At 50.1% G+C, this 24,045-nt stretch overlaps 1 protein-coding gene across 1 annotated transcript; it reads left to right on the top strand.

Moving 5' to 3' along the window:
- Nucleotides 1–6,984: 6,984 nt before the first annotated feature.
- LOC120921520 (T-cell leukemia homeobox protein 2-like) lies at nucleotides 6,985–23,718 on the top strand. Its single transcript, XM_040334007.1, has 3 exons — nucleotides 6,985–10,457; nucleotides 18,323–18,560; nucleotides 22,105–23,718. The coding sequence occupies exons 1-3, from the start codon at nucleotides 10,067–10,069 to the stop codon at nucleotides 22,292–22,294; spliced, it is 819 nt and encodes a 272-aa protein (XP_040189941.1). The 5' UTR covers nucleotides 6,985–10,066; the 3' UTR covers nucleotides 22,295–23,718.
- The last annotated feature ends 327 nt before the right edge of the window (nucleotides 23,719–24,045 follow it).

Here is a 24,045-nt window from a genome sequence, read left to right as displayed (position 1 = left end):
GAAGACCCATACCCGGAAGCGACGGAAGAAGATGCATCTCAAAAACGGGTAAGTACAGCTCATATTTTACTACAAATAGCCGATTCCCCTAGACCGAACGAGCAGGAATCTAGGGGAAGAAAAAAAAAACATCATTGGGTGAACTCCCGCTTTAAGTCTCCTGACGAGTTCTCTGAGGTGGAAAAAAAATAAAATTAAAAATTATTATTATTACAATTTAAAATAAGCTATTACTAATATTATTATTATAATTACCTTTGAATATAAACTATTCTTCTTTTTCTTCTTATTCCTATTAATATTATCATTATTATTATTACAATTTAGTATAAACTATAATTATTACCTTTTAACATAAACTCTTCTTCTACTTTTTCCTTATTCTTGTTTTATATTTTAATGCTGATTATTATTATTATTATTATTATATTTGAATATAAATTGTTCTCCTTTATATTATTAGTAGTAGATGATCCTTATAAAACAAATTCTTATTGTTATGATATAAATTCTGATCACAATGTAGCGATGTGATGGTGTTGCTGACATTTCCTCGCTGAGTAAAATCTCTATTATCATAAAAGGGGATTTCATTTTATACTTTGTAACATCTCGATCTCCAACAATCCTTCCTGATCTGTCTTCTTGTGTTTGAGGAACAGAAAACAATTCATAAAACTAAAGTTACATTTCCATAATAATTATGAAGGACAGAGAGACGGAAGGATGGAGAGACGGAAGGATGGAGAGACGGAAGGATGGAGAGACGGAAGGATGGAGAGACAGAAGGATGGAGAGACGGAAGGATGGAGAGACGGAAGGACGGAGAGACAGAAGGACGGAGAGACGGAAGGACGGAGAGACAGAAGGATGGAGAGACAGAAGGATGGAGAGACAGAAGGATGGAGAGACAGAAGGATGGAGAGACAGAAGGATGGAGAGACAGAAGGACGGAGAGACGGAAGGATGGAGAGACAGAAGGACGGAGAGACAGAAGGACGGAGAGACAGAAGGATGGAGAGACAGAAGGACGGAGAGACAGAAGGACGGAGAGACAGAAGGATGGAGAGACAGAAGGATGGAGAGACGGAAGGACGGAGAGACGGAAGGACGGAGAGACGGAAGGACGGAGAGACAGAAGGACGGAGAGACGGAAGGACGGAGAGACAGAAGGACGGAGAGACAGAAGGACGGAGAGACGGAAGGACGGAGAGACAGAAGGACGGAGAGACGGAAGGACGGAGAGACAGAAGGATGGAGAGACAGAAGGATGGAGAGACGGAAGGACGGAGAGACAGAAGGACGGAGAGACGGAAGGACGGAGAGACAGAAGGATGGAGAGACAGAAGGATGGAGAGACAGAAGGATGGAGAGACAGAAGGATGGAGAGACAGAAGGATGGAGAGACAGAAGGACGGAGAGACGGAAGGATGGAGAGACAGAAGGACGGAGAGACAGAAGGACGGAGAGACGGAAGGACGGAGAGACGGAAGGACGGAGAGACGGAAGGATGGAGAGACGGAAGGACGGAGAGACAGAAGGATGGAGAGACAGAAGGATGGAGAGACGGAAGGATGGAGAGACGGAAGGACGGAGAGACAGAAGGACGGAGAGACGGAAGGACGGAGAGACGGAAGGACGGAGAGACAGAAGGATGGAGAGACAGAAGGATGGAGAGACGGAAGGACGGAGAGACAGAAGGACGGAGAGACGGAAGGACGGAGAGACAGAAGGATGGAGAGACAGAAGGATGGAGAGACAGAAGGATGGAGAGACAGAAGGATGGAGAGACAGAAGGATGGAGAGACAGAAGGACGGAGAGACGGAAGGATGGAGAGACAGAAGGACGGAGAGACAGAAGGACGGAGAGACAGAAGGATGGAGAGACAGAAGGACGGAGAGACAGAAGGATGGAGAGACAGAAGGATGGAGAGACAGAAGGACGGAGAGACGGAAGGACGGAGAGACGGAAGGACGGAGAGACGGAAGGACGGAGAGACGGAAGGACGGAGAGACGGAAGGACGGAGAGACGGAAGGACGGAGAGACGGAAGGATGGAGAGACAGAAGGACGGAGAGACGGAAGGATGGAGAGACGGAAGGACGGAGAGACAGAAGGACGGAGAGACAGAAGGATGGAGAGACAGAAGGATGGAGAGACAGAAGGACGGAGAGACGGAAGGACGGAGAGACGGAAGGACGGAGAGACGGAAGGACGGAGAGACGGAAGGACGGAGAGACGGAAGGATGGAGAGACGGAAGGATGGAGAGACGGAAGGACGGAGAGACGGAAGGACGGAGAGACGGAAGGACGGAGAGACGGAAGGACGGAGAGACAGAAGGATGGAGAGACAGAAGAATGGAGAGACGGAAGGATGGAGAGACAGAAGGACGGAGAGACGGAAGGATGGAGAGACGGAAGGACGGAGAGACGGAAGGACGGAGAGACAGAAGGATGGAGAGACGGAAGGACGGAGAGACGGAAGGATGGAGAGACGGAAGGATGGAGAGACAGAAGGACGGAGAGACAGAAGGACGGAGAGACAGAAGGATGGAGAGACAGAAGGACGGAGAGACAGAAGAATGGAGAGACAGAAGGATGGAGAGACAGAAGGACGGAGAGACGGAAGGACAGAGAGACAGAAGAATGGAGAGACAGAAGGACGGAGAGACGGAAGGACAGAGAGACAGAAGAGACGGAAGGACAGAGAGACAGAAGAATGGAGAGACAGAAGGACGGAGAGACGGAAGGACAGAGAGACAGAAGAATGGAGAGACAGAAGGACGGAGAGACGGAAGGACAGAGAGACAGAAGAATGGAGAGACAGAAGGACGGAGAGACGGAAGGACAGAGAGACAGAAGAGACGGAAGGACAGAGAGACAGAAGAATGGAGAGACAGAAGGACGGAGAGACGGAAGGACAGAGAGACAGAAGAATGGAGAGACAGAAGGACGGAGAGACGGAAGGACGGAGAGACGGAAGGACGGAGAGACGGAAGGACGGAGAGACGGAAGGACGGAGAGACGGAAGGACGGAGAGACGGAAGGACGGAGAGACGGAAGGACGGAGAGACGGAAGGACGGAGAGACGGAAGGACGGAGAGACGGAAGGACGGAGAGACGGAAGGACGGAGAGACGGAAGGACGGAGAGACGGAAGGACGGAGAGACGGAAGGACGGAGAGACGGAAGGACGGAGAGACGGAAGGACGGAGAGACGGAAGGACGGAGAGACGGAAGGACGGAGAGACGGAAGGACGGAGAGACGGAAGGACGGAGAGACGGAAGGATGGAGAGACGGAAGGACGGAGAGACGGAAGGACGGAGAGACGGAAGGACGGAGAGACGGAAGGACGGAGAGACGGAAGGACGGAGAGACGGAAGGACGGAGAGACGGAAGGATGGAGAGACGGAAGGACGGAGAGACGGAAGGACGGAGAGACGGAAGGACGGAGAGACGGAAGGACGGAGAGACAGAAGGATGAGAGACAGAAGGACGGAGAGACGGAAGGACGGAGAGACGGAAGGACGGAGAGACGGAAGGACGGAGAGACGGAAGGACGGAGAGACGGAACGACGGAGAGACGGAAGGACGGAGAGACGGAAGGACGGAGAGACGGAAGGACGGAGAGACGGAAGGATGGAGAGACAGAAGGACGGAGAGACGGAAGGACGGAGAGACGGAAGGACGGAGAGACGGAAGGACGGAGAGACGGAAGGACGGAGAGACGGAAGGATGGAGAGACGGAAGGACGGAGAGACGGAAGGACGGAGAGACGGAAGGACGGAGAGACGGAAGGACGGAGAGACGGAAGGACGGAGAGACGGAAGGACGGAGAGACGGAAGGACGGAGAGACAGAAGGATGAGAGACAGAAGGACGGAGAGACGGAAGGACGGAGAGACGGAAGGACGGAGAGACGGAAGGACGGAGAGACGGAAGGACGGAGAGACGGAAGGACGGAGAGACGGAAGGACGGAGAGACGGAAGGACGGAGAGACGGAAGGACGGAGAGACGGAAGGACGGAGAGACGGAAGGACGGAGAGACAGAAGGACGGAGAGACGGAAGGATGGAGAGACGGAAGGACAGAGAGACGGAAGGATGGAGAGACAGAAGGATGGAGAGACGGAAGGATGGAGAGACGGAAGGATGGAGAGACGGAAGGACGGAGAGACAGAAGGACGGAGAGACGGAAGGATGGAGAGACAGAAGGACGGAGAGACGGAAGGACGGAGAGACGGAAGGATGGAGAGACGGAAGGACGGAGAGACGGAAGGATGGAGAGACAGAAGGATGGAGAGACAGAAGGATGGAGAGACAGAAGGATGGAGAGACGGAAGGACGGAGAGACGGAAGGATGGAGAGACAGAAGGACGGAGAGACGGAAGGATGGAGAGACGGAAGGACAGAGAGACGGAAGAATGGAGAGACAGAAGGATGGAGAGACAGAAGGATGGAGAGACAGAAGGATGGAGAGACAGAAGGACGGAGAGACAGAAGGACGGAGAGACAGAAGGACGGAGAGACAGAAGGATGGAGAGACAGAAGGATGGAGAGACAGAAGGACGGAGAGACAGAAGGATGGAGAGACAGAAGGATGGAGAGACGGAAGGACGGAGAGACGGAAGGACGGAGAGACAGAAGGACGGAGAGACAGAAGGATGGAGAGACGGAAGGATGGAGAGACGGAAGAATGGAGAGACGGAAGGACGGAGAGACGGAAGGACGGAGAGACGGAAGGACGGAGAGACGGAAGGACGGAGAGACGGAAGGACGGAGAGACGGAAGGACGGAGAGACGGAAGGACGGAGAGACGGAAGGACGGAGAGACGGAAGGACGGAGAGACGGAAGGACGGAGACATTTGGTTCCCCAGTGATATTATTGATGGTGGGAGGAATAGTGATTAGGACCGAAACAACTAATCGATTATGAAATTAATTGATTACAATTTTCATAATCGATTAATCGGCCAGAAACATAATGGGGGTTAAAAAACTAAAATGATCCCTTTATAGTACAAAGAAGCAAATCCCTCCTGTAAATATCACTTTCTCTGTCCCACAGTAACACAAATTAACCCCTTACAGTAGGAATTATTTGCTCTTTTTGTACTAATTTTTGTTTTTTTAACCCCCCCATTATGTTACTAAACATCTCAGGCCGGGTCACACCTCCTGTTTTTTGGTGCTTTTTGCAGAAACACACTGCAGGTCATTTCCATGTCTTCCTATGGGACACGTTCACATCCAGGATTTATTTTTCAGCTGCCGCGTATTTGGAAAGGGGCGGGGACTTTTTAACGCAAAACGGTGCGATTTTGTTTTTTTTTGGTCCATAGACTTCAATGGAGAAGCTGCAGAAAAGCGTGACGTGTTTTTGTGGCAATTTGTGTTTTGTAATCCGCCCAACAAATTGGCACAATTTTTTTTATAAATTTAATTTTTTTTTAAGGCTAATATCCGATTAATCAAAACAATAATCGGCCAACTAATCAATTATGAAAATAATCGTTACTTGCAGCCCTAATCGTGTCCTTCTCAGTGACACAATATCTGGTGAATAAGGACGGGGTGTATTGTAGTAGTGGGGGGTGTATTGTAGTTAGTAGTGGGGGGTGTATTGTAGTGTGGGGGGTGTATTGTAGTTAGTAGTGGGGGGTGTATTGTAGTTAGTAGTGGGGGGGTGTATTGTAGTGTGGGGGGTGTATTGTAGTTAGGAGTGGGGGGTGTTTTGTAGTTAGTAGTGGGGGGGGTGTATTGTAGTTAGTAGTGGGGGGTGTATTGTAGTTGGTTGTAGTGTCCATGTTGTGATATTTGCCCTCTGATAATAATAATTGGACAGCCACGTATTTCTAGGAGAGGAGAACTCCGGGTGGTTTGCCTACAAACTCTAAACCTCGTATCTCCGGAGTCTCTGCCTGTCCTGAGGAGTAAAATGGGTTAATGTGAGGATCCGCCTGCCTCTGGGTGGGGGTGGGGGGGGTGTATTTGGTGAGGGGTCTGGACTGTGTCAGGATGGAGCAGTGATAGGAGGAGTGGGATGGTCGGGTCCCATGCTGGGTGACAGACTTTCCTCCTTCATCTTCTGACCATCAAAGGACCAGACAAGGAGGGAGAAGACTGGACCAGTCCTGGAGACCATTTCATGCTTCCTAGAGGAGAAGTCCTGGACCCGGACCCCCGGACCCGACAGAAGAAGAGAGAACCCGGCTGGAGCTTCTTTTCCTTTTTATGAGAATATAATTCCAGTGTTGGAGGATGGAAGAGGGGCCCGGAGGGAGAACACTGCCCAGGAGGAACCCAGGACAAGCTTTGGGGTAACTCTTATATCAGGGAAGAGGGGATGAGATATCGTCCGGCTCCCCCCAATATTATATCACAAACATCTCCGGGCCAAGAGATCACCTGAGATCCACCAACACGCCGTCACCTGAAGAGCAGATCTCTCCGGGGACCGATTTCCACAGAAGGAAAGAGACTTCACCTCACCGTCCAACTTCTACCCCACGGTGACTTCCTTCTCCCATCACATCTCAGGAGATCACCCCCCATATTTACAGCAAAGGACCCCGAAACACAATCACCAGCCCGGCACCACACAGGCAGCACCACAACATCACCCAACTACTCCACACCGCAACACAACCACCAGCCCGGCACCACACAGGCAGCACCACAACATCACTAGACCTTTCTATATTGCACCCAACTACTCCACACCACAACACAATCAGTACCTTCTACGCTCCACATCGACTTCATTACTACCTTCTACACTGCACCCCAACACAACTACACTACACTGCACCCCAACACAACTACACTACACTGCACCCCAACACAACTACACTACACTGCACCCCAACACAACTACACTACACTGCACCCCAACACAACTATACTACACTGCACCCCAACACAACTACACTACACTGCACCCCAACACAACTACACTACACTGCACCCCAATACAACTACACTACACTGCACCCCAATACAACTACACTACACTGCACCCCAACACAACTACACTACACTGCACCCCAACACAACTAGTACCTTCAACTTTATCCATCCAAGCAGAGCCAACATCCTCTACACTGCACCTGCACTTACCTAATCCCCTCTCCCCACAACACAAGCAGTGTCTTTTACACGGCACCCCAACACAACTAGAACCTACTACTCTGAGCCTCCTAGTAGAGCCACCACCCTTTACACTCTAACTCCAACATACCTACCCCCTTCTCCTCGGCAACTCAACACAAGTTTTGTCTTCTACATTGAACCCTGACATACCAATCCCCTTCTCCACCATAACCCAACCCAAGTAGTGTCTTTACACCACATTCTGACTTACCTCGCCCCTTCTCCCCATAACCCCACACAAGCGTTGTCTTCTACACTGCACCCAACTAATACCTTCTACTTTAACCCTACACTGCACCCTGACTTACCTAACCCCTTCCCCCACGGCAACACAACACCAATGGTGTCTTCTATACTGCACCCTGACATACCTAACCCCTTCTCCACGGCAACCCAACACAAGCTTTATCTTTTACATTGAACCCTGACATACCATTCCTTTTCTCCACCATAACCCAACCCAAGTAGTGTGTTTGCACTGCACCCTGACTTACCTCGCCTCTTCGCCACAGCAACCAAAACACAAGTTGTGTCTTCTACACTGCACCCAACTAATATCTTCTACTTTAACCCTACACTGCACCCAACTAATACCTTCTACTTTAACCCTTCACTGCACCCTGACTTGCCTAACTCCTTCCCCCGCGGCAACTCGACACCAATGGTGTCTTCCTTATTGCACTCTGACTTACCTAACCCCTTCTCCACGGCAACCCAACAGAAGTGGTGGTTTCTACACTGTGCCCTGACATACCAAACCCCTTCTCCACCACAACCTGATACAAATGTCTACTACGCCGCACCCTAACTTATCTAGACCCCTTTCCACAGCAACCCAACACAAGTGTTGTCTTCTACACTCCATACCGAGTTCCCCAACCTCTTCTCCATAACCCAACACAAGTGTTGTCTTCTACACTCCATACCGAGTTCCCCAACCTCTTCTCCATAACCCAACACAAGTGTTGTCTTCTACACTCCATACCGAGTTCCCCAACCTCTTCTCCATAACCCAACACAAGTGTTGTCTTCTACACTCCATACCGAGTTCCCCAACCTCTTCTCCATAACCCAACACAAGTGTTGTCTTCTACACCCCATACCGAGTTCCCCAACCTCTTCTCCATAACCCAACACAAGTGTTGTCTTCTTCACTCCATACCGAGTTCCCCAACCTCTTCTCCATAACCCAACACAAGTGTTGTCTTCTACACTCCATACCGAGTTCCCCAACCTCTTCTCCATAACCCAACACAAGTGTTGTCTTCTACACTCCATACCGAGTTCCCCAACCTCTTCTCCATAACCCAACACAAGTGGTGTTTTCAACACTAATATTACTAGTATCTTCTACACCGTAACCCAACATAGCCAGTGCCTTCTACACAGCATCCTAACATAACTAATACCTTCAACACTGCACCCCAACAAAACTGGTTCCTTCTACATTGCACCCCAACAAAACTGGTTCCTTCTACATTGCACCCCAACAAAACTGGTTCCTTCTACATTGCACCCCAACAAAACTGGTTCCTTCTACATTGCACCCCAACAAAACTGGTTCCTTCTACATTGCACCCTAATATAACTTATACCTTTTAAACTTCATCTCAGCAAAACAAGTCTTTCTGCACTTCACCTTAACATCCTACACCCGGACTTAACTAGGTGTCTCCGATACTGCATGGCAACTCAGCTTAAACCCTCCACCCTGTACCCCAATACTGCCAGGCTGCTCCAACACCGATATGCACCCCCCCCAAGACCACAAATGCCTCTGAACTGAAATTAAATTTACAATACTGCCCCTCAACCTAACAATTACAATTTGTGTCCTCAGTATTACATACCAACTTACGTAGTGCCCCCAGCATTACATCCCTGTCTAAGTATTGACCCTAGCAGTGCACCTCAATCTAAACAGTGTCCCTAGCACTTCAATGGAACCTAAGTAGTGCCCCCCAGCAGCCAGCACTGCTCCCCATCCTAAGTAGTACCTCCCAGCACTGCTCCCCATCCTAAGTAGTGCCTCCCAGCACTGCTCCCCATCCTAAGTAGTGCCCCCCAGCACTGCTCCCCATCCTAAGTAGTGTCCCCAGCACTGCTCCCCAGCCTAGTGCCCCCAGCCCTGCCACCCAACCCAAATAGTGCCTCCAGCACTGCATCTCTATCTAACTAGTGTCCCTAGCATTGCACCCCAACCTAAGTGGTATCCCCGGCACTGCCCCCCAAAATAACCATAACCAAAATAACCATAACCAATAACACTGCACCATAACCCTACTAGGTTCTTTTACATTGGAACCCAGAAACGATTTATATTCCTCCCAAAACAGCCATTCTTCCATCTCCTAATTACTATTTCCATTCTAAATCTTCTGTCTTAATGCAACATGTTCCCCAAATTAGGAGGCCCCAACATTGTGTCCCCCGAACATTCCAATGTTCTCTCTTCCCCGTCTCCACCCCGAGACAATATCTGCTTTTGCTTCGCTGCTTTCAATGCCGCCCTTAATTCCGAAGTCATAATAATGGGCTTTAGAAGATTTCCTTCCCCTCCATCTAATTATCCAGTACCCGTGTCCAACTAGAAGTCGCTTGGTACCCCCGAAAAGTGTGACCTTTACCCCAAGACCAGTTGTCTTTCTGCACGGCACCCCAAGATAACTAGTTCTCTCTGCACCCCAAGATAAGAGGTGCTGTCTATACGACTTACACACCCACATAAGTGCCCCAGGCCCCGTTGCATTTTGCCAGCTCCTTGTTTTTCTCGCTTTTGATTTTTCGCCTCAAGGTCCCCAACTTTCCTTCTGACAACCGGCATCTGCTTGTGAACAGTCAACGTCACTTGACAGAACACTCAGAACCTTCTGCCCCCAATACTTCCCCAGCATCCGCTCTGCATCTCATGACTAATGGATCATCTGGAGATGGCTCAAGACACGAGCACCCACCATGAACCCATCAGCTTCGGCATTGATCAGATTCTGAACAGCCCTGAGCAGACTGTGGGGTTCCCCTATTCCCGGACAGGGGAGCAGGAGCACCAGGGATCCAGTGCTTACTGCACCATGTACAGCCCCAGCAACTCTTCCTACAGCCTCAACATGAGGATGGACGTTAGCATGAACGTCAATGTGCGACCGGCGGGAGTCATAAGAGTGCCAGCTCACAGGCCACTTCCACAGGTGGGACCCAGCCAGGGGGCTTCACCATTGTCCGGTATTGGGGGGATGAGCGGCCTAACGGGACTCACCTTCCCCTGGATGGAGAGCAGCAGAAGGATGGCAAAGAACCACATCACAGGTAAGGGGGACCATGTAGAATGGGGAGGGGGGGCGAATTTTTTTTTTTATGGGGATCCCAAGTGCCGGAATCTACACACACTGAAAAGGTACTGGAGAAGCGGGGCAGCTATAATCTTGGGATTTAAAAAAAAACACAGATTTTTACATACTGTCCCTGGTTTTACTGAGGCTGGCAACCCTGATGGGGCCACTAGTGGCATGGAGCCCCCCGACAGTGCCCGAGTGTCCGGATGGTCTGCCCCTGTACACACGTTTTATATTTCACATACAATGCTGCATAACAAGGGGATTTGGTAGATGTAGATTGGCGTGGTTGACCACAATGAACCTGTCTATGTTATATCCTGAGTGACCACAGTATGTAATTGCCAGGGGTCACTGTTGGGTGACTATCCGCGTCCATGGACAGAAGAGTCACTCACCCCGGGCTTGGTCCCAGGAGAATGATAATCATTGTGGAGGATGCAGAGAACTCGATTCTTCCACCATATCAGTCAGTCAGGAGGCTCCTGTAGACGTGGCATTCACCCCGCAGACATCATCACCCTCTTCCTATAATTATCGCCCCTTACATTGGGCATCAGTGGGCAGAATGTCCCATACATTGGTGGTCAGTGGGCAGAATGTCCCATACATTGGGCGTCAGTGGGCAGAATGTTCCTTACATTGGTGGTCAGAGGGCAGAATGTCCCATACATTGGGCGTCAGTGGGCAGAATGTCCCTTACATTTGTGGTCAGAGGGCAGAATGTCCCATATATTGGGCGTCAGTGGGCAGAATGTCCCTTACATTGGTGGTCAGAGGGCAGAATGTGCCTTACATTGGGCGTCAGTGGGCAGAATGTCCCTTACATTTGTGGTCAGAGGGCAGAATATCCCATACATTGGGCGTCAGTGGGCAGAATGTCCCTTACATTGGTGGTCAGAGGGCAGAATGTGCCTTACATTGGGCGTCAGAGGGCAGAATGTCCCTTACATTGGGCGTCAGTGGGCAGAATGTCCCTTACATTGGTGATCAGAGGGCAGAATGTCCCATACATTGGGCGTCAGTGGGCAGAATGTCCCATACATTGGTGGTCAGAGGGCAGAATGTCCCATACATTGGGCGTCAGTGGGCAGAATGTCCCATACATTGGTGGTCAGAGGGCAGAATGTCCCTTACATTGGGCGTCAGTGGGCAGAATGTCCCTTACATTGGTGGTCAGAGGGCAGAATGTGCCTTACATTGGGCGTCAGTGGGCAGAATGTCCCTTACATTGGGCGTCAGTGGGCAGAATGTCCCATACATTGGGCGTCAGAGGGCAGAATGTCCCTTACATTGGGCATCAGTGGGCAGAGTGTCCCATACATTGGGCATCAGTGGGCAGAATGTCCAATACATTGGGCGTCAGTGGGCAGAATGTCCTATACATTGGTGGTCTGTTGGAACTCGTCAGAGGGCCGCAAGGTTCAGTGCTATTAGAGGGGTACACCAAGGTATATTGTTACTAGAGGTGTACCCCAGGATTTAGCATTATTAGTGGAGTACCCCAAGGTTCAGTGCTATTAGCGGGGTACCCCAGGGTTAAGTATGAGGTCCCTTACTTTGTAATCTATGGTCTGGGATTTCTGTCTTTGCAGATGACACCAAGCTATGCAGTGGAATATCGTCCTTACAGGATGCCTACAACTCACAAACCAACCTCAATGCTCTGTCTAATTGGGCAACTGAGTGGCAAATGAGGTTTAATTTTGATGAATGTAAAGTTATGCACTTGGGGGCTAAGAATATGCATCATACATACTAGGGCAATATAACTGGGGACATCCATAGTGGGGAAGAATATGGGAGAGTCAATGGTGGAGAAGGATCTGGGGGAGTCAATGGTGGAGAAGGATCTGGGGGAGTCAATGGTGGAGAAGGATCTGGGGGGAGTCAATGGTGGAGAAGGATCTGGGGGAGTCAATGGTGGAGAAGGATCTGGGGGAGTCAATGGTGGAGAAGGATCTGGGGGAATCCATAGTGGGGAAGAATATGGGAGAGTCAATGGTGGAGAAGGATCTGGGGGAGTCAATGGTGGGGAAGGATCTGGGGGAGTCAATGGTGGGGAAGTATCTGGGGGAGTCAATGGTGGAGAAGGATCTGGGGGAGTCAATGGTGGAGAAGGATCTAGGAGAGTCAATGGTGGAGAAGGATCTGGGGGAGTCAATGGTGGAGAAGGATCTGGGGGAGTCAATGGTGGAGAAGGATCTGGGGGAGTCAATGGTGGAGAAGGATCTGGGAGAGTCAATGGTGGAGAAGGATCTGGGGCAATCCATAGTGGGGAAGGATCTGGGGGGAGTCAATGGTGGAGAAGGATCTGGGGGAGTCAATGGTGGAGAAGGATCTGGGGGAGCCGATGGTTGAGAATGATCTGGGGGAGTCAATGGTGGAGAAGGATCTGGGGGAGTCAATGGTGGAGAAGGATCTAGGAGAGTCAATGGTGGGGAAGGATCTGGGGGGAGTCAATGGTGGGGAAGGATCTGGGGGGAGTCAATGGTGGAGAAGGATCTGGGGGAGTCAATGGTGGAGAAGGATCTAGGAGAGTCAATGGTGGAGAAGGATCTGGGGGAGTCAATGGTGGAGAAGGATCTGGGAGAGTCAATGGTGGAGAAGGATCTGGGGGAATCCATAGTGGGGAAGGATCTGGGGGGAGTCAATGGTGGAGAAGGATCTGGGGAGTCAATGGTGGAGAGGATGTGGGGGAGTCAATGGTGTACAAGGATCTGGGGGAGTCAATGGTGGAGAAGGATATGATCTCCATGTATAAATACATAAGGGGGGATATGATCTCCATGTATAAATACATAAGGGGGGGACACTGCTCTTTTCCCCTCCTCCAGACTCCCGCACAGCCCCTCTCTCTCCTCTCCTGTTCCTCCTCTTAGGCTCTGTAGGTCAGTCCCCCCCTAATCTGAATGAAAAGTTCTGTTTGCAGCCAGGGGTGGAACAAAAGATCATCCAGTGCCCAGGGCTAAGATGCCAAACTGTGCCCCCCCTTTATTATGTGGGAGCTTATGATGAGGAAGGGGGAGAGAGAGCACAGCCTGCACCTCCCCCTCTCCTTGCTGCTTCCAGCGCTGGGCCAACAGAACTAGTGATGCCGCTGTCACTACTCATGTCAGCCTTAAAGTAGAAGGAACTTGTGGCACCCCCATCCCTACAATACATGCTGCGCCCAGGACAGCAGTCCCTGCTGCCCACCCCTTGTCCTGGCCTGGATTGCAACATAGGAGACCCAGCCTACCCAGAACTCTTGTATTGGGCCTTGTGATAAACAGAACACTGCCACCTTGTGACCAAATAAAGTTCTGCATTACAGAAACAACTAGGGATGGGCGAACATTGGCTGTTTGCCTGTTAGATGAACACCTGAATTATCGGGGGGGTTCGACCGTTTGTTCCGCCCGCCGCAGCCGCACAGGGCATTGGAATCCCTGATTGGCTGAAGCAATAAAAGCTTTGCCCAATCAGGGCACAGAGCACTGTCAGAGCCATGATTGGACGCTGTCATGATGACTCTATCCAATCATGGCTCATTGCCCCAATGCCCTGTACACACGATCGGTTCATCCGATGAAAACGGGCCGATGGATTTTTTCATTGGATATCCGATGAAGCTGACCGATGATCAGTCTCGCCTACACACCATCAGTTTAAAAAAACGCTCGTGTCAGAACGCGGTGACGTAAAACGCGACGACGTGCTGAGAAAAATGCAGTTCAATGCTTCTGAGCATGCGTCGACTTGATTCTGAGCATGCGTTGATTTTTAACCGATGGATTTCCCCACAGACGATCGTTTTTTTCTATCGTTTTTTTTTTAACCATCAGATAATTTTAAAACAAGTTCCTAGTTTTTTAACCGATGGATAAAAAACCGATGGGGCCCACACACGATCGGTTCGTCTGATGAAAACGGTCCATTAGACAAACCGATCGTGTGTACGCGGCACAAGTCCTGCCCCACACTATAAAAGTATTCTTTCAATAGCGGCCATTTGTAGTGTGATATCGGCGTGCAGAGAGACAGAACTTCGCTCAGTGCTATTAGACAGCCAGTGTGCAATTCTGATTCTATTGTCAGTAGAATATCAGTTTAGTGTGACTGTAGGGATCGTTTAATGTAGTATAGTTCAGTGTGTTACTGAAAGTTTAACGCCATATATTTCACTGCGTTACTGCAAGTTTAACACCATATATTTCAGTGTGTTAAATGCCGTTTAATGCTGTATATTTCAGTGTGTTACTGCAAGTTTAACGCTGTATATTTTGGTGCGTTACTTCAAGTTTAACACTGTATATTTCAGTGCGTTACTGCAAGTTTAACGCTGTATATTTCAGTGCGTTACTGTAAGTTTAACACAGTATATTTCAGTGCGTTACTGCAAGTTTAACGCTATATATTTCAGTGCGTTACTGCAAGTTTAACGCAGTATATTTCAGTGCGTTATTGCAAGTTTAACGCAGTATATTTCAGTGCGTTACATGCCGTTTATTGCCGTATATTTTAATGCGTTACTGTAAGTTTAACACAGTATATTTCAGTGCGTTACTGTAAGTTTAACACAGTATATTTCAGTGAGTTACTGCAAGTTTAACGCTGTATATTTCAGTGCGTTACTGCAAGTTAAACACTGTATATTTCAGTGCGTTACTGCAAGTTTAACGCTGTATATTTCAGTGCGTTACTCCAAGTTTAACACTGTATATTTCAGTGCGTTACTGCAAGTTAAACACCGTATATTTCAGTGCGTTACTGCAAGTTTAACGCTGTATATTTCAGTGCGTTACTGCAAGTTTAACGCTGTATATTTCAGTGCGTTACTGCAAGTTTAACACAGTATATTTCAGTGCGTTACTGCAAGTTTAACACTGTATATTTCAATGCGTTACTGCAAGTTTAACACAGTATATTTCAGTGCGTTACTGCAAGTTTAACGCTGTATATTTCAGTGCGTTACTGCAAGTTTAACGCTGTATATTTCAGTGCGTTACTGCAAGTTTAACACTGTATATTTCAATGCGTTACTGCAAGTTTAACACTGTATATTTCAGTGCGTTACTGCAAGTTTAACGCTGTATATTTCAGTGCGTTACTGCAAGTTAAACACTGTATATTTCAGTGCGTTACTGCAAGTTTAACGCTGTATATTTCAGTGCGTTACTCCAAGTTTAACGCTGTATATTTCAGTGCGTTACTGCAAGTTTAACACAGTATATTTCAGTGAGTTACTGCAAGTTTAACACCGTATATTTCAGTGCGTTACTGCAAGTTAAACACTGTATATTTCAGTGCGTTACTGCAAGGTTACCCCCATATAGTTCTGTGTGTTACTGCAAGTTTAACACCGTATATTTCAGTGCATTATTGCAAGTTTAACGCTGTATATTTCAGTGTGTTACTGCAAGTTTAACGCTGTATATTTCAGTGAGTTACTGCAAGTTTAACACCGTATATTTCAGTGCGTTACTGCAACTTTAACACCGTATATTTCAGTGCGTTACGTGCCATTTAATGCCATATATTTCAGTGAGCTACTGCAAGTTTAACACCGTATATTTCAGTGTGTTACTGCAAGTTTAACACTGTGGGCCAGATTCATCAAGAGATACGACGGCGGATCTCCTGATCCGCTGTCGTATCTGTGAGAGCCGACGGTCGTATCTGTGAGATCCCACGGTCGGAGCTATGCGACTCATTCATAAGAATCAGTTCCGCATAGATCTCCCTTAGATTTGACAGGTGTAAGTGACTTACACCAGTCGAATCTTAGGCTGCAATCTCCCGCCGGCCGCTAGGTGTCGTCGCTTTTTTTTACGCGTCGCATATGCAAATGAGGAGAACCGCCGATTCAAGTCCGTACGCGCGCCCGTCGCTTTTTTTTAACGTCGTTTGCGTTCGGCTTTTTCCAGCGGATAGCTACCCCTGCTATATGAGGGGTAGCTAATGTTAAGTATGGCCGTCGTTCCTGCGCCGAGATTAAAATTTTTACGTCATTTGCGTAAGTCGATCGGGAATACCGATGGCCGCAATTGACGTACCCGCCGCTAACAATGACGTCCTAGCGACGTCATTTGGAGCATGCGCACTGGGATATTTTGCCGGCGGCGCATGCGCAGTTAAATCTGCGCGGGAACGCGCCTGATTTGAATTGTACACTCCCCCTAGCCGCGGAATTTGCATTCCGCCGGGGGGAGTTACGATCCGACTGTGCAATTTGCGAGGTAAGTGCTTTATGAATACTGCACTAGCCTCGCTAAATTGCACCGGCGGATCGTAAAACACGTAGATCTAGCAGATCTAAAGATCCGCTGATCTACATGAATCTGGCCCTGTATATTTCAGTGCGTTACTGCAACTTTAACACTGTATATTTCAGTGTGTTACGTGCCATTTAATGCCGTATATTTCAGTGCATTACTGAAAGTTTAACACAGTATATATTTCAGTGCGTTACTGCAAGTTTACCCCCATATAGTTCTGTGTGTTACTGCAAGTTTAACACCGTATATTTCAGTGTGTTACTGCAAGTTTAACACCGTATATTTCAGTGCGATACTGCAAGTTTACCCCCATATAGTTCTGTGTGTTACTGCAAGTTTAACACCGTATATTTCAGTGTGTTATTGCAAGTTTAACGCTGTATATTTCAATGTGTTGCTGCAAGTTTAAAGGGTTGTAAAGGTAAATGTTTTTTCACCTTAATGCATCCTATGCATTAAGGTGAAAAAACATCCAACGGTACCGCCCCCCCAAACCCCCGTTTTACCTACCTGACCCCTCGAAAGTCCCACGTGATCCTCTTTGGTTCCCAGCCGGGCCGTTGATTGGCTAGGCTGGACGGATTGATAGCAGTGCAGCCATTGGCTGGCGCTGCTGTCAATCACAGCGGATGAGGCCCCGCACCCTGGGGGGCGGGGCCGAGTGATACAGTCGGTGGCTATCCCCGCCGCTGTATCACGGGAGAGCGCTCGCAAAAGCTTTCCACCATGCGAGCTTGCTCGCATGAAGGTGGAAAGCTTATGCGAGGAGGAGCCGAGACAGCCGCTGAGGGACCCCAGAAGACAGGGTTAGGGAACACTCTGTGCAAAACGAGCTGCACAGTGGAGGTAATTATAACATGTTTGTTATTTAAAAAAAAAATGTTGCCTTTAGTGTTCCTTTAACGCTGTATATTTCAGTGCGTTATTGCAAGTTTAATGCTGTATATTTCAGTGCGTTATTGCAAGTTTAACGCTGTATATTTCAGTGCGTTACATGCCGTTTAATGCCGTATATTTCAAGAGTTATGTGCCATTTAATGCAGTATATTTTAGTGCGTTACATGCCGTTTAATGCCGTATATTTCTGTGCGTTACTGCAAGTTTAACATTGTGTATTTCAGTGTGTTATGTGCCATTTGGCGCAGTATTTTTCTGTGCGTTAGTGCATGTTTAACGCAGTCTATTTCAGTGCGATATGTGCTGTTTAACGTAGTATATTATTTCTGTGCGTTACTGCAAGTTTAATGCCATATAGTTCTGTGCGTTAGTGCACATTTAACACTGTATATTTCAGTGCATTGCCTTCTGCGATGGGTGTAACCCAGCCCCCCACCCAAATTGACTCCCGTCACACCTTCCATTTAACGCGGTAAAGTTCAGGGCATCATCTCACTGGTGACACCACCAAAGCCCACCATAGTCCAGCCTGTAGTCAGCTGAGACCCCCACAGTGTGCCCCATATCTGTGAGGAGTACATTGGAGAGGAGGTGAAGGGATGTTGAAGGGGGGGGTACAGCTGTCTGTTGAGAAATGATAGAGGCTCCTTACTAACCCCAGTTCTTTCTCTCTTGGTTCCAGCTACTCTTCCGCCATTCTCAGTGTCTCGTCGGATTGGACATCCATACCAGAACCGGACACCCCCAAAAAGGAAGAAACCTCGGACCTCCTTCAGCCGGCTCCAGATCTGTGAGCTGGAGAAGAGATTTCACCGGCAGAAATATCTGGCATCAGCCGAAAGGGCTTCACTGGCGAAATCTCTGCGCATGAGTGACTCTCAGGTTAAGACGTGGTTCCAGAACCGGCGCACCAAGTGGAGGTGAGTTGTCTAAACTCAAAATGGGGACACATGGGGCAGAGATGGGAAACATGGGGGGGTGAGCCGGCTACACTCCCTGAGATGGGAAACATGGGGGGGGGGGGGGGTGAGCTGGCTACACTCCCTGAGATGGGAAACATGGAGGGGTGAGCCGGCTACACTCCCTGAGATGGGAAACATGGGGGGGTGAGCCGGCTACACTCCCTGAGATGGAAAACATGGGGGGGGGGGGAGCCGGCTACACTCCCTGAGATGGGAAACATGGGGGGGTGAGCCGGCTACACTCCCTGAGATGGGAAACATGGGGGGGTGAGCCGGCTACACTCCCTGATATGGGAAACATGGGGGGGTGAGCCGGCTACACTCCCTGAGATGGGAAACATGGGGGGGTGAGCCGGCTACACTCCCTGAGATGGAAAACATGGGGGGGGTGAGCCGGCTACACTCCCTGAGATGGGAAACATGGGGGGGTGAGCCGGCTACACTCCCTGAGATGGGAAACATGGGGGGGGTGAGCCGGCTACACTCCCTGAGATGGGAAACATGGGGGGGTGAGCCGGCTACACTCCCTGAGATGGGAAACATGGGGGGGTGAGCCGGCTACACTCCCTGAGATGGGAAACATGGGGGGGTGAGCCGGCTACACTCCCTGATATGGGAAACATGGGGGGGTGAGCCGGCTACACTCCCTGAGATGGGAAACATGGGGGGGTGAGCCGGCTACACTCCCTGAGATGGGAAACATGGGGGGGGGGGGAGCCGGCTACACTCCCTGAGATGGGAAACATGGGGGGGGTGAGCCGGCTACACTCCCTGAGATGGGAAACATGCTTTCTAGTCAACGATCCACTGGCTTACTGGGCCATAAGAATAGACGACTGGCCAGAACTTGCCCAGTATGCAATTGAGTTGCTGGGCTGCCCTGCATCCAGTGTGATTTCTGAATGGGCATTCAGTGCTGCTGGAGGTTTTGTTACTGATAATAGAAAGCGTCTGTCCACAGACTCCATGGACCATCTGACATTTATCAAAATGAATCAGTGCCTGGGTGAGCCGGCTACACTCCCTGAGATGGGAAACATTGGGGGGGGGGTGAGCCGGCTACACTCCCTGAGATGGGAAACATTGGGGGGCTGAGCCGGCTACACTCCCTGAGATGGGAAACATGGGGGGGTGAGCCGGCTACACTCCCTGAGATGGGAAACATGGGGGGGTGAGCCGGCTACACTCCCTGAGATGGGAAACATGGGGGGGGGGGGAGCCGGCTACACTCCCTGAGATGGGAAACATGGGGGGGTGAGCCGGCTACACTCCCTGAGATGGAAAACATGGGGGGGTGAGCCGGCTACACTCCCTGAGATGGGAAACATGGGGGGGTGAGCCGGCTACACTCCCTGAGATGGGAAACATGGGGGGGTGAGCCGGCTACACTCCCTGAGATGGGAAACATGGGGGGGGGGGGAGCCGGCTACACTCTCTGAGATGGGAAACATGAGGGGGGGGGGGGGTGAGCCGGCTACACTCCCTGAGATGGGAAACATGGGGGGGGGTGAGCCGGGTACACTCCCTGAGATGAGAAACATGGGGGGGGTGAGCCGGCTACACTCCCTGAGATGAGAAACATGGGGTGGTGAGCCGGCTACACTCCCTGAGATGGGAAACATGGGGGGGGGGGGGGGGAGCCGGCTACACTCCCTGAAATGGGAAACATGGGGGGGGGGGTGAGCCGGGTACACTCCCTGAGATGAGAAACATGGGGGGGTGAGCCGGCTACACTCCCTGAAATGGGAAACATGGGGGGGGGTGAGCCGGGTACACTCCCTGAGATGAGAAACATGGGGGGGTGAGCCGGCTACACTCCCTTAGGTGGGGACACAAGGGGGGGGTAAATTCCCTCAGGTATTAATGCCCCCTAGAGAGAGAGGTCAGCAGAAGTACAATGAAGTCCATGGACCAGACTCTATCAGACCGATGTGGGACTCTGGGAGTTCTTAGAAGTAGCGAAGGGTTCCTTGAGCAGTAGGCAGTATTAGATTGCCCCAAACCCCACCACTAATGGTTCCTGAATGGATTCAGTCCCAAGTCAGAGTTGAGGAACCTACTGAACCCCTCCTCTCAGATAAGTGCCATCAATGTAAGGGGGATATTATTGACTGACCACCAACATATATCACTCATTTCCTTATGACCACCAGTGTAAAGGGGCCCTTCACCATTGACAACCAATGTAAGGGGCCCTTTACCATTGACCACCAATGTAAGGAGGCCCTTCACCACTGACCACCAATGTAAGGGGGCCTTTCACCCCTGACCACCAATGTAAAGGGGCCCTTCACCACTGACAACCAATGTAAGGGGCCCTTCACTACTGATCACCAATGTAAGGGGCCCTTCACCATTGACCACCAATGTAAGGAGGCCTTCACCCCTGACCACCAATGTAAGGGGGCCTTCACCATTGACCACCAATGTAAGGAGGCCCTTCACCACTGACAACCAATGTAAGGGGGCCTTCACCCCTGACCACCAATGTAAGGGGCCCTTCACCATTGACCACCAATGTAAGGAGGCCCTTCACCACTGACCACCAATGTAAGGGGCCCTTCACCACTGACCACCAATGTAAGGGGGCCCTTCACCCCTGACCACTAATGTAAGGGGGCCCTTCAGCACTGAACAGCAACATAAGGGGGCCCTTCACTACTGATCACCAATGTAAGGGGGCCTTCACCACTGACCACCAATGAAAGGGGGCCCTTCACCACTGATCACCAATGTAAGGGGGCCTTCACCACTGACCACCAATGAAAGGGGGCCCTTCACCCCTGACCACCAATGTAGGGGGGCCCTTCACCACTGACCACCAATGTAAGGGGGCCCTTCACCACTGACAACCAATGTAAGGGGCCCTTCACCATTGACCACCAATGTAAGGAGGCCCTTCACCACTGACCACCAATGTAAGGAGGCCCTTCACCCCTGACCACCAATGTAAGGGGGCCCTTCAGCACTGAACAGCAACATAAGGGGGCCCTTCACTACTGATCACCAATGTAAGGGGGCCTTCACCACTGACCACCAATGAAAGGGGGCCCTTCACCCCTGACCACCAATGTAGGGGACCACCTTTATTACACAAAAAATGTAAACATATTTTTCTATACAGACTGGGAGATGGGAGTAGCAGGACAAGAAACCAATCAGTTGTACTACAGTACTCATGTGCTAACACGGAGCATGCTGATAGGAGGAGAGAGCAGAGTGACAGGGAGATGAGCTCATCACTCTGCTGCTTCTCCTTTCACTGTCCAATCCCAGACTAGGGGAGGGCTGATCTTCATTTGTTATGGTAGTTGGTGGGCGTAGTTAACTTACCGGCCTACAATGATGGGTGACCGGCCGCACTGCAGTCCGCTGTCACAGGGTCACACACTATGACATCATGGAGCACATGATAGGGTGAAAATACATGATGACAGCGGTTGGGGGGATGGGGGGGGGTCCTGATATCAGATATTGATTGTCCTGTCTGTGTGTCTTCCAGACGTCAGACGGCCGAGGAGCGGGAAGCTGAGCGCCAACAGACCAATCGTATGATGATCCACCTCCAACAAGAAGCCTTCCAGAAGAGTCTACAGCAGCCCATCCCCCGAGACCCCCTGTGCGCTCATAATACTTCACTCTGCGCCCTTCAGAACCTGCAACCCTGGGCCGAGGACACTCCCACCGCATGACATCATCAGAGGAGACTGCTGGTGTATGACATCATCACAGGACACTCCCACCGAATGACATCATCACAGGACACTCCCACCGCATGACATCATCAGAGGAGACTGCTGATGTATGACATCATCACAGGACACTCCCACCGCATGACATCATCAGAGGAGACTGCCAGTGTATGACATCATCACAGGACACTCCCACCGCATGACATCATCACAGGAGACTACAGGTGTATATCATCACAGGCCACTCCCATCGCATGACATCATCAGAGGAGACTGCTGATGTATGACATCATCACAGGACACTCCCACCGCATGACATCATCAGAGGAGACTGCTGGTGTATGACATCATCACAGGACACTCCCACCGCATGACATCATCAGAGGAGACTGCTGGTTTATGACATCATCACAGGACACTCCCACCGCATGACATCATCACAGGAGACTACAGGTGTATATCATCACAGGCCACTCCCACCGCATGACATCATCAGAGGAGACTGCTGGTGTATGTCATCATCACAGGACACTCCCACCGCATGACATCATCAGAGGAGACTGCCAGTGTATGTCATCATCACAGGACACTCCCACCACATGACATCATCAGAGGAGACTGCTGGTGTATGACATCATCACAGGACACTCCCACCGCATGACATCATCACAGGAGACTACAGGTGTATATCATCACAGGACACTCCCACCGCATGACATCATCAGAGGAGACCGCCAGTGAATGATATCATCACAGGACACTCCCACCACATGACATCATCAGAGGAGACTGCTGGTGTATGACATCATCACAGGACACTCCCACCGCATGACATCATCACAGGACACTCCCACCGCATGACATCATCAGAGGAGACTGCTGATGTATGACATCATCACAGGACACTCCCACCGCATGACATCATCAGAGGAGACTGCCAGTGTATGACATCATCACAGGACACTCCCACCACATGACATCAGAGGAGGAGACTGACAGTTTATGACATCATCAGAGGGGACTGCTAGTGAATGATATCATCACAGGACACTCCCACCACATGACATCATCAGAGGAGACTGACAGTTTATGACATCATCAGAGGGGGCTGCCTGTGTATGACATCATCAGAGGAGGTCCCTAATATATGACATCATCAGAGGAGGTCCCTAATATATGACATCATCAGAGGAGGTCCCTAATATATGACATCATCAGAGGAGGTCCCTAATATATGACATTATCAGAGGAGGTCCCTAATATATGACATCATCAGAGGAGGTCATTGATGTATGATGTCACCAGAGACTTCTAGAGTATGACATCATAAGAGGAGGTCTTGCGATGTTTTTATAAACTCTTCCTCCCCCGGGATAAGGGCGGAGTCAATAGAAGGACAGAAGCTCCATGGTGGAGGGGGCGGGACTGGGGTGGGGGAGGGGTGTCACATTTTTACTGTCAGCTTTATATAAAATATTTGTTGTAGAAATAAAAATAAAAATTGTCTCCAGACTGAAATCCGATCCGATACGAGGAGATCGGCTCCCACACTTTTATTGGGGTTCCCTGAGAGATAAGTGTCCTCGCTGTCTGCCTACATGATGTGTACCCCAATAAACCTACCTGAGTCCACACCCACCTGATCATTACCTACCTGAGTCCACACCCACCTGATCATTACCTACCTGAGTCCACACCCACCTGATTATCACCTACCTGATTCCACACCCACCTAATCATCACCTACCTGA

The sequence above is a fragment of the Rana temporaria genome, assembly GCF_905171775.1.
Source record: "Rana temporaria chromosome 1 unlocalized genomic scaffold, aRanTem1.1 chr1c, whole genome shotgun sequence".
In the NCBI taxonomy this organism is placed as follows: Eukaryota; Metazoa; Chordata; class Amphibia; order Anura; family Ranidae; genus Rana; species Rana temporaria.
This window is presented reverse-complemented; position numbering and strand designations above follow the sequence as displayed.

Coding starts and splice junctions, on each gene's coding strand:
- LOC120921520 (XM_040334007.1), top strand. CDS start 10,067: ATGGATCATCTGGAGATGGCTCAAGACACGAGCACCCACCATGAACCC. Junction 10,458..18,322: donor GGCAAAGAACCACATCACAG/GTAAGGGGGACC, acceptor TCTTGGTTCCAG/CTACTCTTCCGCCATTCTCA. Junction 18,561..22,104: donor AACCGGCGCACCAAGTGGAG/GTGAGTTGTCTA, acceptor TGTGTCTTCCAG/ACGTCAGACGGCCGAGGAGC.